At 42.6% G+C, this 13,534-nt stretch overlaps 1 protein-coding gene across 1 annotated transcript in view; it reads left to right on the top strand.

Moving 5' to 3' along the window:
* CUEDC2 (CUE domain containing 2) overlaps window positions 1–13,534 on the top strand; it is a 480,204-nt gene that overhangs the window by 54,885 nt on the left and 411,785 nt on the right. The window contains exon 4 of the mRNA XM_044055621.1: window positions 10,954–11,074. Coding sequence (XP_043911556.1) covers window positions 10,954–11,074 — 121 coding nt within the window. The remainder of the gene's footprint in view (window positions 1–10,953; window positions 11,075–13,534) is intronic.

Raw genomic sequence — 13,534 nt, 5'->3', positions numbered from 1 at the left:
AGCCTCAGTAAGAAACTGAGATCCTTCATAAAATCCTCCAAAGCTAGTTACGAAAATAAAATTGCCAAAGATTCCAAAGACAACCACAAGGCATTCTATAACTATGTCAAGAATCTAAATGGCAATGCTCAGATCTGCTCTGAGCTAAAACAGAATGGCATTAAATATACTGATCCCAAGGATATTGCCAATATCCTGGCAGATCGATTCAGTGCTAACTTCACCCCCCTCTCGCCCCCTAAATGGCCCATCTCAATACCGGAAGATTGCCAAATTCCGGTAATAATGGCCATACAGGTAAAAAACGCACTCTCCAAAGCTAAGAATACAGCATCCATGGGACCAGATGACATCCCGGGCTGTGTACTACACGAACTACAATATGAACTGGCACTTCACCTAAGTGTCATGTTTAATCATAGCCTCACCTCAGGTTTCATGCCCACTGAGTGGCGCAGAGCTACAGTTATCCCACTCCACAAGGGGGGATCCACCTTGGATCCCGGAAACTACTGTCCCATCAGTCTGCCAAGCCTTATCTGCAAGGCCACGGAGCTTATTATCATGGAACTTATAAACAAAGACATTGGCAACCTTCAAATACTGGACCCCACCCAGTTTGGGTTTGTGAATGGCTGATCTTGTCTCCTGAACCTGATTGACTTCTTCGAATCAGTCCCCAGAGCCATGGACAAGGGTAAGGTGGTCCACACCGCCTATCTAGACCTTGCCAAGGCCTTTGACACCATCCCCCACTCGATAGAACCCACACTGTAAAAGTAGCCGACTCCAAATCCAGCTCCAGACAAGTGGCGAGTGGAGCACCTCAGGGTTCAGTCCTGGGACCGCTCTTGTTTGGCATCTACTTCTCTGAAGTACATGCCAACACTAAGGGAGACTGGATAACAAAGTTCGCAGATGACTGCAAACTGGGAGCCATTATTGAATCCTCAAATGATGTGGATACTCTACAAAAGGGCCTTACAGAAACAGATGCTTGGTGCCAGAGCCATGGGCTCAAGCTCAATGCCAAGAAATGTATAGTTATCCCCTTTGGGGAAAAAAACATGTATCTGTGAATTACCATATAGGTGGCAGTACACTAAACGCTGAAAGTGTGATAAGAGACTTAGGGACACAGGTGGACAGTGGTCTCACCTTCGATAACCACATCGCCACAACAGTCAGGAAATCCTTCCTATGTGGCACACCTCATCACTAAGGGCTTTTCATCCAGAAAAAAGGTCAGTGTCCCACTGTACTCATCTCTCATTAGACCCACTATAGAATACAATGCCCCGTTTGGTATGTACCTCTCAAGACATCTGCAACAACTGGAAAGGCCGCAGAAATACCTCACTAAAAGAATCACAGGCCTAAAGCAGATGCCCTACGCTGACTGCCTTAAAAACTCCAGCTATACTCTTGTCGCATATCGTCTACTCCAAGGTGATCTTTGCTTAACATACAAGTCCATGTCAAACCCAGAGCTGTTGGACATGCTACACTTAAAGAAATCCCAATCTCTCAGAGCCACACGCTTCAGGGATCTAAACCTTGTCATCACAATAAACAAAACATGCTGGAGGGATAGGTTCCTGACCCAGAGACTCCCCAGACTCTGGAACAGATTGCCCATACATGTCAGGCAGAGTGCCTCTTTGGTCCTCTTCAAAAGGAACCTTGACGATTGGATGGGAGAAAGGAAATTCACCCCGGGGATCACGTCAGTCGCCCTGCTAGACAGGGGTCCAGGGAAGTAAATAGTGTGGGAAGAAATAGCCAGGGAATTGTTATGGCTAGGCTTGTATAGGCCCTAAGGCTGATAGCCTAGTACCAACCTATGAACCTATATGTTCATAGGTGTGTACTAGGCTAATGGCCCTGGAGCCTTTACAAGCCTAGCCCATAGAAGTGCTCTGGCAATTTGCCGCGCGATGTTAGTTCCCAGTGCCTCTATCAATTAGAGCCACTGGAGTGATCCCCAGGGTGAACTTTCTATTTCCCACCCCCTCATCAAGGTTTCTTTTGAAGAGAGCCCAATGAGGAGCTCTGCTTGACATGTATGGGATGTCTATTCCAGAGCATGGGCAGTCTCTGGGTTAAGAAAAATCATGCCTCTGGAGCTTTTCTCCCCGGTCCTCCACTAAATATTGGCTTTGTTCAAAGTTGGACTTTTCCAGTAAACATGATAAATAAATGAACCTGTCCCTCCAGCATGTTCTGTTGATTGTGGTAATGAGGTTGAGGTTTCTGGAGCATGTGGTGTGGAGGGATTGGGATTTCTTTAGATTTAGCATTTCTAACAGGGCTGGGTCAGACATAGCTGTGTAAGTCAAGCAGAGATTGCTTCTTAGTAGATGATATGAGGCAGGGAATAGCTGGAATTTTTTGAGTCTATCCCTGTAGGACATCTGTTTAAGGCCTAGGATCCTCTTCGTGAGGTACTTTTGTGGCCTTTCCCGCTGTTGCATGTGTCTAATGAGGTGCATGTCAAATGAGGCATACTCTGATTGGCCTAATGAGGGAAGAGTAGAGAGAGATGATGACCTCTTTCTTCCTGGATGCAAAACCTTTGGTAATGAGGTGTGCCACATGACTTTCTGACCACAGTGGCAATATTGTGGTCGAAGGAGAGATTGCGGTCAACCTGTGTCCCCAGATATCTTATAATGCCTTCAGTGGGCTACCATTGATGTGGTAATTAGTGGGAATTGAGTTTTTCCCAAAGGGGGTGACGATGCATTTTTTTGGCATTAAGTTAAGGCCATGGTTTTGACACCAGTCATTGGTCTCAGTGAGGCCTTTCTGTAGGATGTCTACATCACCTGGGGAGTTAATAATGTCCCCAAGCTTGCAGTCTTCTGTGAACTTGGTCAGCCAGAATCCCTCCGTGTTGGCCTGGATGTCTGAGAAGTAGATGCCAAACAAGAGAGGACCCAGAACCGATCCCTGTGGGACTCCACTCGTGACCAGTCAGCAGTCTGACTTGGAGTCTGCTACTTTCACACTGTAGGTTGTATCTGAGCCAATTTGCAACCCACCTAATGATATAGGGGTTGATGTCTAGTTTGGTCAGTTTATCAATAATTCCTGAATGGGGAATGGTATTAAAGGCCTTGGCCAGATCGTGGTAGGCTGTATGAACTGTCTTGCCCTCATCCACAGCTCTGGTGACTGACTCAAAGAAGTCAACCAGGTTGAGCAGGCATGATCTACCTTTCACAAAACCAAATTGCGTGGGATCTAGAGTTTGGAGATTCCCTATATCCTTGTTCATTAGGTCCGTGATGATGCACTTCATAGCCTTACATATCAGACTTGTCAGGCTAATGGAGCAATAATTCCCAGGGTCTGTAGTCTCTCCCCCTTTATGGAGAGGGATGACTGTAGCAGTGCGGCATTTGGTAGGGACAAAGCCTGAGCTGAGGCATATGGTGCCAGTTCAATTTGTAGTTCATGTAGAACACATCCAGGGATATTGTCTGGTCCCAAGGAAGCTGTATTCTTGGCCTTGGACAATGTAGCTTTAACCTGTGCTGCAGTAATGCTGGGTGCCTGCCATTCCTCAGGTATTGTGATTGGTCCTTTGGGGAGGGTAAGATGGGTAAAGTTGGCACTGAATCTGTCTGCCAGTATATTGGCAATATCTGTTGACTCAGTATAGGAGGTACCATTGTGCAGTAACTCTGAGCAAACCTGGGTGTTGCCGTGGAGATCCTTGATATAACTATAGAAGGCTTTGTGGTTGCTTTTAGGGTCTCCTGCAATTCTGCCTTCATAGCTGGCTTTAGAGGTTTTGATGAGGGATCTCAACTTTTGTTTAGGCTAATAAGGGAATTTTTTCAGTCTTGGAACTTCACCTTTTTCTGCAACAATTTCTTCCTTCTGTTGCAGAGCAGGGGATCACCAGATCGGCTTCCTTTTTTTGGAGGAGAGCGTCTTGGTTCTGTTGGATATGGCTAGTTCAACTCATTTATGTACATGTTCATACAGTGCATTAGTGTGTGATTCAGCAGTCATGCACCCATTTTTCATTGACATGGGTGCCGTGAAGTTCGCCACCTCTGTTTTTAGGCGCCCAAAGTCAGCTTTAGAGAAGTTTTTCATGGTGGTTACCTTTGCGGGGGGTGTGGGTGAGATGCGGATTTCCATGGTGATTAGTTTGTGGTCTGATCTAACCAGGGAGGAATTGACTACTGGTGTAGAGCAATGGTTGCCCATGTTTTTAATTACCAGGTCAAGGATGTTGCTTTCTCTAGTGGGGGTAAGAATGACCTGGTCCAGGGCTTTGGAACTGATGAATTCCAGGAAGAGTTGGGCCAATGTATTGGTGCACGAGTAGTTTTCCCAGTTGATGGAGGAGTAGTTGAAAGTCACCTAGTATGAAAGTGTTGGGTTGGAACCTAATAGTTTCCAGGGTGCTTAGGAATGTGGAGTGAGAGTCTTGAGACATGGTTGGGTACCTATAGTAGGCTACGACCTGAATTGCCATCTTACCCAATGTTAACTGTACCTGAAGTATCTCAGATGCATTATGCTGGGCTAGTAGTCTGGAGGTGTGCATATCCTTTATGAATATGGAGACACCACCACCTTTGGAGCTACGGTTAATGTTCTGGGGCCAAAAGGTGTGGAATGAGTTATAGCCTGGTAGTGCAGGGGTGCTTTCTGCTGCTTTAAACCAGGTCTCTATTACAGCACAAATGTCGATGCTCTCCATTTTGAGGAGTGCTTCGAGCAAGTGCATCTTGAGATTTAGACTTCTAGCATTGAGCAGCATGACCCTCAGATTGCATATATTTATAGCTGTTGCGTTGGTAATTTGGTCTTTGGAATATCGCCTAAAAAAAGGCAGTATGGGAGTGGCAAGAGCCTTAGCCAGTATCTGGAAACCCACGGGTGGCAGATGCAGGTCATCCCTGGCAAAGCATTGAGGTCTTTCAGTCATGGCACCCCAAACAGACAGATACTGGATCCCCTTAGAATGACACCAGAAACTTAGCCAGTTGTTGAAGTCAATCGTTTTCTGCTTGTACGGTATCATTCTGGGGTCATACTTGCCTGGGCCACATAATCGGAGAGCTCCTTCATGTCTCTTCATGTATTCCAGGATGGTGCATCTCAGGTCATTAACATCCAGAGTCATATTTGTACTTGTTGTGGAGTGACTTGAGTGGGTGTGTTACGTGTTGGATTCTGGCACCTGATAGACAACTGACTGTTACCTTCTCCTTATTCAATCTAGTGAGTGGGACATCAGTGTGCCTCACTATCGAGTCACCTATGATTAGTGTATTGGGCAAGCTGTTTTGCCTTGGGGACATAGGTTGAGGGGCACACTGTGTAGGTGAGCTATGTGTCTTGTGGTTTGTGCTGTATTGTGGTGGTAGAGTACGTTTCTGCCTTGGAGGTCTTTGCTGTTTGGGTAGATTTCTATCGAGAGCCTCCACAAAGGTGGGTGTGTGGTTTGTGCTTTTATGTGAAAGCTGTGATGGTGGGTGTTCTGGAGGGCTACGTGTTACATGTGATGTGGTGCAGGTGTTGACCTTCTCCTTTTGACCAGCTATTCTGGTCTTGGCTTGAGAGTGCATGGATTCCAATTTGGATATATAAGTGCATCTCTCAGAAGTCTGAGTGTTGGGAGGTAAGAGGAGAGGGTTGTCTGTGTACATGAGGCAGTTGCTACACTGCCTCAGAATGCCCATGTTTACCAGGTTAATAGGAGAAAGCAAAGGGAGCTGACCTTCAGACAGGAGGGATGGTCATTATTACCAAGTACTGGAGCTGTTTCCTTGTATATTCCTTTTACAGAAAAAATTTCACTTTGTGTCCGAGTCTGTACAGAGCACTGCCAAACACTTGAGGGGAAACTAATACGTAGACCATGAAAATTTAAGGATGACATATTTAGGCAGATATTCTGAAGTTATAAAGAAATCAAGCGGTACTTACTGAAAAATAAAGAATTAGCTTGTCAAGAATGACGACAAGGGGAGTTGCATGAATGGCTACTTGCCTGGCTACTACTAATGCTGGTCTCAGCACAGCTTCACTCTGTTGGGATGCAATACTGCTTTGCTTCTTCTCTCACCAGAAGTAAAATGTTAGCACCAATCCCAAGAAGAGAAGCAGGCCACGGCCTGTTTGGTGATCCACAGTCTTGTCCCAGATGATGCAAGGTTCTGCGGGCTTGCAACCTTTTTCTGGTAGATGCCTCGAATAGCAACCAGACCACTCAGGTACGTTAAGCACAGACGCTCTCTCCAACCAGAGAGAGTTGGGAATCAAAGCATTCTGCTCCTACTCTCCCCAGGATCAGAATATAAGCACAGATTCCCGGCTGTCACCTATAAAGCAGTTATTAAGCTTTTTTGGTGATCAGCAGTTTCCAGGAAATAATGCAACTGCACTCCTCCTCTCACCAGGAGAAAACAGAAGCACTAATCCCAAGATGACTACTCAGAGGCAGAATGTGGGCTCTCCAATAACTGGTGGTCTTGTAATAGATGCTTAAAGGTAAGATGGGAAAAAAAAGTGTTTATCCTAAACACTGCAGTGTGCACTAGAGGAGTGAGATGTGAAAGTAGGTAACAAGTTTTAACTGTCTAAAAAGTTAAGTTTTACTGGAGAGTCACTACTTTTAAAACAGCAAGACAGATTGAAAGGGGGTAGTCACTTTTGTATTCTGGTACTATGGAACACAGTAGGATGGCCAATAAATTTAAATAGTTTAAAGGGATTGATTTCGCAATATGATAATGTTGTGCATACTCACACCAGCCAGTAAAAGCAGAGAGGAAATGAGATATATGGTGGCAGTGGTGTTACAGAACACAACAGTAACCGGGTGGGAGGGTAGGAAAACTTTCTGTCTTGCTCACAAGAGACCGAGCTATGGTCTCTTCAAGTTTTAATATGCACTTAAAAGCAGAATACAAGTAAAACACCATGTAAAGAAAACAAATCACAGTATACAAAATAGAAAAAGGCAATAAACTAATACAGAATACAACAGATAAAAAGCAAACTAACATTTCCCTCACGGCAAACTGTAGCAGAGTCTGGGTGAGCCTTTCCATGAATGGCTGTTGTCCATCAGTAGGGCAGTGTCTGTTCTCCTGCTTTGGGGGTGGAGCCTAGCTCTTCAGGCCTTTCACTCCCTTTGGGTTCCAGGTCCAGTAAAGATTTTTACAGACAATACCACGGTCATGTAGTACATCAGCAAGCAGTGGGGCACAAAATCTTACCTTCTTTGCAGGCTGGCTCTTTTGGTTTGGGATTTTGCAAGCTGCCATTGCCTGGCTCTTCAAGTGGCTGACATTCCTTCAGAGCACAGTGGCAGACTTTTTTTGAGCAGGTCCAGGACAGCTCACAAATGGATGGTTCATATGGATGTTTCTGGACATTGTACATCGGTGGGGCACTCCTCAGGTGGATCTTTTTATCTCCTCTCTGAACAGACAACTTTCACAGCCTTTTTCCAGAGTGCCAAGTCCTTTGGTCAGGAGAGTGGATGCCGTGTATTTTTCTTAAAGGGGATGTTTCTGTATGCCTATCTTCTTTTTCTTCTACTTTTCATGCAGTACACATCCACAATCTTGCTGGTGACTCCCTTTTAGCTCAGACAGCACTAGTTCACCTTTGTAGTGATTTGCCCTGAGACCAGGTTAATAAGAAGAAATTACCTCACAGGATGGATCTACTCACACAAGACACAGGATCTGTCATTCACCCTCACTTGTCCACATTTCAACTGACACTGGCACTTTGGGTAATAGAGTTCCAATTCCTTTCAGGCACCAGTTTTTACATGCATGCTTCAAGTTTTGCAGGAAACCAGAAAAGCCACTTCCAGAAAGTCCTATGTGACCATATATAAGAGATTTTTTGTTTAGTGTCAAGCATGACCCGGGCCCATTTTCTGTGGTCGTCTCTGGCCCTTATTTGTGTGAATTGCTTAATGCTGGTTTGTCGTATTCTTCTGTTAAAGATAATTTGTCAACAATTTCTGCCTGTCTGCCTCTGAATTCACCTTTGACTTCTAGTTTTGAAGTCCAACAATTCCTAAAAGGTGTCCTTCATAGCTGGCCTCTAAGAAAGCCTATTTCTCCTTTTTGGGACATTTAATTGTGTTCTTGAAAAATTGACTGTCCCTTTTCTTCACTGCAGAATTGTACTTGGAAGACTGTGTTGGTGGCTCTTAGTTTGCTAATAGGGTTTTTGAACTTCAAACTGAGATGGTGGTTCCTCATTGTTTTAGTTTTTTACAAGGATGGAGTGTCTCTTCTTAACAATTTTTGTATGACCAGGGTGGTTAATTATTTGTCCTTGAATCAATAATGATTTGTCCTTGAATCAATCTATTCATTTCCCCTCCTTTTTTTTCATTCTTCACAGACTTCTAGTGAGTGGGTACAACACAGCTTGGATTTACACAGCTCAGATATTGGGTAAAACAAAATGCATCAGGAAATCTGAGCAACCTTTTGTTTCCTTTCATGCCAGATTATGTTTGGTAGTATGTAAGCAAATCTTCTCCTCCTGGATTTCTAAGGCCTTATTGTTTTCGTAGCAAGCAGCTTTCCTCTTCTGTTTGTGGTCATTCTTTCAGAGCAGTTACCTCTTTCTTCTGGTGCTTTTTTCAAAAGTTTGGATATTAGATCCATCTTGGAAGCTGCTACCTGTTCTGTTCACACTTTTACCAAACATAAGTTGTCATTTTCAGGGCAGGATTTGCTACAGCTATCCTTCATGGGTTTGTGAAGGGCTTTTCTCTGCCTTCCTCCTCCCATACTTTCCAGTAGCTTTTGTACTCTCCCAAGAGTAAAGAATACTACAAAAGTGATGATGAAGGACAGTGCAATTTTGTAAAATCGTGCCATAACAGTATATGTCCTACGTTTCACTGTGGGAGTATTCTACCCCCTATTTTCTTGTGCCCAACTCCTGTTTGAGGGGGTCCCTATTCCATCCTTTTCTTCTGATTCCTTTCCTGGATGTGCACATTATTTCTTCAGTTCTCATGGGGCACTTCATTTCTGAGGATTAGGCATCTGTACGTCACATGTGTACCTTACGCTTTGCATGTAGGATATACATCTGATGTATGACACCTGGAAGGTGTAAAGGCTTTGGTGTACCATCCGGACATTACGCTGCTCTCAGCATAATATCCGAAAAGTAAAGAATACTGCAAAAGTGAGAAGACTTGCTTATAACTGTACCATCTTTCTCCTCAATATGTAGTTAGTATAACCTTTTTCTAGAAATATTGTATGAGCTTCTGGAATTTATTTTATTCTGATCATGTCCTTGCCGAAGTGAGTATAAGAGGTCCACAAACATTATGTACTCTTCACCAAAAGCCATGTATTGTGAGACTAGAAATGCTTAATATGTACAGTCTTGAGGCAGAGTGAAGGTATTCTAGACACTTTTAAAGGAAATGACTCCAACTGCTTGCCACATTTGAAGACAATGTGCAGGTTAGGGGAGAAAACATAATAGTTTATGGAAAATGTGGTAGTAGCTTCTTGAAGAGGTTGTGGGGCTAAAACTGACAAAATGTAAAAAAAAAAAAAAAAAAAAGGAACAGGCTTCATGCAGCTCTTGCAAGAGGTGAGGAAAAGAAACATTTTAAATAGAATCTGCATCTTACTAAGTAGATTGGTTTTACGTACCATCAGAATTTTTGATTTATACAATTCGAGGGAGTGGTTAAATGCCAAGAGCTTATCAGAATTTGCCTGAGCAGTGAGGACTCAAACTTAACAGTGAATGAGGGATGCAGTTATTTGTGTAGGCAGGCATAAACAATGCAGCACAATAAAGTGGTGCATAGGTTGTGGAAGTAAAAACTGAGAGCTGATTGTCACAGAATGTGCTGTGAGAGTGAGCTCATGACAGATTCTGTTCCCAAAATTATCAGGTGTGCCGACTGGCCAAAGCCATTATGGGCTTGGCAGGTAAAAAGGTCAGAGGAGTAGAGACCTAAGGAAATACCAGTTTGCATACTAAGGGCATGCAGGTGCTAGTGGCTTTATGTGGTAGCTGCAGAACTTGGCATATACAATTGCTGAATGTGTGTTTATGTGAGGATGTGGGGAGGGGGAGCAAGACAGCCTAATATCAGTGTGAAGAATCCCAGGAGTATCTAGCAGTTGGATTTAAGCTAATTCACTGAAATACTCAACTTTTGGAATTGCTCCCTCCAAAGGGGTGCTTCTCTGAGTTTTGAAGGGGAGACTGTGCCACTTGCCCTGCCACCATGATGGGAATTTCACCCCTACAGATGCACCCTTAAACTGCAGTTTGGGACCATCTTTGGAAAAGGGAATTTGCTCAAATAAATTGGTGTTTCAGTGAGTCACTCCTAATTAAAATGACCAGATACTTGGCAATTCAGGGAGCCTACAAGAACTTGTTACTTTTAGTGTTGTATGTAATAGTTGTGAAGCCAAGGCATAGACAGGACCACATCTTAGAAGCAGCAGGGGGTTCAAAACAACTGAAGGGCATGATGATAGAGAGAGAACTTCTTCCCAAACTGAATCCTTCCTGTACTAGCAGCAGTGGTAATGAGGTGGTGAGGGTTCACCACTGTGCAGGATCCAGGCAGGAAACTGAAAGGATGGTGTTTTAGAACATAAGGTGGATGAAAATGCCACTGATATGAGTATTTTCCTCCTCCTTTTTTTTTTTTTTTTTTTTTTTTTTATGGTGGTGTATTCATTTTTATTTTGTACATTTGTAGGATACTGTACAATCTTTTGTTTCCTCAAATATTTTGGTTTGTATTGGAGGTATGATGGATTTTATTGCACAACTATATATATGTATGTAGTACACACAATTCTGAGGCACTATATTTCTTTTTCTTTCTTAGAACTGTAATACAAGTACCATTCCAGTGGCTGCTGATTTTATAAATAGTATTTTTTTTTCCCCCAGTGTTAAAGTTTTTGAAATGATATTTGAGTTGGCAGAAAAACTATCCGAAGCCAGGAATAAAGGTAAACATTGCAATGGTTACTTTACATTGCTTGCTAAGTTGACTTCAAGCATTATCACTGTATATACATAGCTGCTATATGTACATACATATGTATGTGTGTTTGTATTTTTTGTTTGCTTAGAAAGTAAGTGAGCCAATTCAGAAGACAAATTTCATTTCTGAACTGAGCCAGATTGATAAAGGAATACATCATTTGCACTATGGGTCAGTAACAAAGGATTTAGTTCGTGAGAGCGAGTGTGTGTGCGAGCGCGAGTGTGTGTGCGAGCGCGAGTGTGTGTGCGAGCGCGAGTGTGTGTGTGTGTGTGTGTGTGTGTGTGTGTGTGTGTGTGTGTGCACGCGCGAGTGTGTGTATGTATACACACTAAATAGATATATAATGTGTATATATAAATATTGTGTGTATATATTATATATATATTTAGTGTGTGTGTGTATAGATATAAAATTTAGTTAAACTAAAAAGATAATGTGACGCATTTCTCCTCCCTGTTCTAATTGTAGTGATGTTAGAGCCACTGATGCAAAGAAGTTTATATTGATTGGGTATTAGCTACAGGCAGACACCTACCAACTTTCACACTTTCAGGCATCTACAGAAGAATGGGGCTGGTCTCATTCCTATGATGGGGAATATCAGTAGGCGAAAGCACCCTGTAATCTTTATTTTTTTGCCAGATGTAAGTGCATTTGCTCTGGTCACCTGCATTTTTGTCGCACTTGCTTAAGCTTTACTGCTTGAATTGTGCTTTTTCTGTTTCTCTTTAGTGATGGCTATGAACAAGATGATATTCATATATTTTGTGTTGAGGGTAGTTAGTCTTGCAGCCTCTTGAAGAAAAAGTGAGTGACTTTATGTTGCATGTCATTGTTCTCTGTGGTACAGTGACCTTATTGTGAGAATAGTAATGCAAGTACACAGGGAGGGATATAAGACCGTTTAGCCCAACCCAGCTGAAACACTTAATGTGAGAAAATATGACAAATATAAAATTATAACCAGCTTGAATATGTGAATTGGCATTACTGTGATTGAGCTCATGCTGTACATGCATTCTTTGCTCAACATTTGGATCAAAACTTGTTTCTTTTGAGGAAATAAGTAGACTCTCTCTGAAGCAATAAATGGGCTTGTCTGTCTTATGGTCTCCTCTAGGCAACTAAAAGAAAAATCCCATGATATTTACCTCTCAATTTATTTTATTTTTATTTTTGCGCTGCTGTATTACATATTCTTGATTTTTACCTTTTTTGGTTGTAAGTTTTCTGATCTTTCTGAGGTAGATGACATTCCCAGAAAAAAAAAAAAACATTAATCATGCCTCTAGGAAACTGATTCCAACAAAAGATTACTACTTTAACTACATTCTTATCTCTGGGGAAATCTGGTATCATGTTGTGAGTATTGCATATTTTTCAAAAAAAAAACCTGGCTTCAGAGAGCCAGAAACCTCAGGATCTTACTGGAGACCTGATGCTTCTGTCCTTCGACTGAGGAATGTCACTTTTACTTCAAGCATGTCTTCTAATGGCCCAAAAACCCCATAAATTATAGCTTCCTTGCAAAGCGGGAAAATCTGGAAAGTTAATGACTAAAGAATCCATTCACTGAATATGTGATGCTTTCATGACCCTATTGGCCTCATAAGGGCCTCAAAGCAGTGGGTTCACTGAAGCACATCTGGTGTATGTTGAGACATCCGGCAAGTGGGAGTGATTTTTATCACACATACTTTGTGTGGTAAGGCTGAGGATCTGTAGATTTTTGGGGTGACTGTATTTGTGAATGTTTGGGAGTTAAGGAGCTAGTAGTGGTGGGGTATTGATTGGGTCTGGGGTTTGGGTGAATATCACCACTTATGAGAAGAGAAGTATGGTTGGTTGTGCTTAGAGAGTAATGAAAAAGGTTGAGTTTTTTGAAGAGGGGTTTTGTTGGAGGGCGCTTGAATGAGCAGGAGTCTGTTTTGCTGAGATCATGTGATGAAAAGAGGTATTATAGAGATTAGGTGATATAGTAGACAAATGGTGAAGATTACAGTAGGTTTGAGAATATTCAGAGTGATGATCCTGAAGGGCATCATCCATTCTTTATCCAAACAGTGAGACAGACACACCTACTTGGATTGGAACAGCTAAATGAATATACCCTTTAAGCTGTAGCTGCAACTTTGGCCCACAAAGAACATTGTAAGTTGTGTAAGAAGCATACCATAATTGCACAGAGTGGGTGTCCTAATTCCGTCCTATCTCTTTATCCTCTCTAATGCAGTGGAACCATGAAGAGCTTGTGTGGATACCGATATACTCATTCCCACTTCACAACTATAATCTTACTCCGCTTATCTCCTTTTTAGGTTCCCTAAAGAGGGCAGGATTCTATAAGCAACACCCTGTGGTTTGCCAAGATGCCTTTCTCTTCATCAGGATGGCAGACATGTCCAGGTTTGTCCACTTCTTGTGTTCATAGGTTATTAGTATCTAGTCATTACCATTTCTGAAGCTTTCCATTCTGACTCA

Source organism: Protopterus annectens, chromosome 14.part0 (assembly GCF_019279795.1).
Source record: "Protopterus annectens isolate FY-2018-M chromosome 14.part0, PAN1.0, whole genome shotgun sequence".
NCBI lineage: Eukaryota > Metazoa > Chordata > Ceratodontiformes > Protopteridae > Protopterus > Protopterus annectens.
Note: the sequence above shows the minus strand (reverse complement) of the source record. Positions and strands in the feature narration are given on the sequence as shown.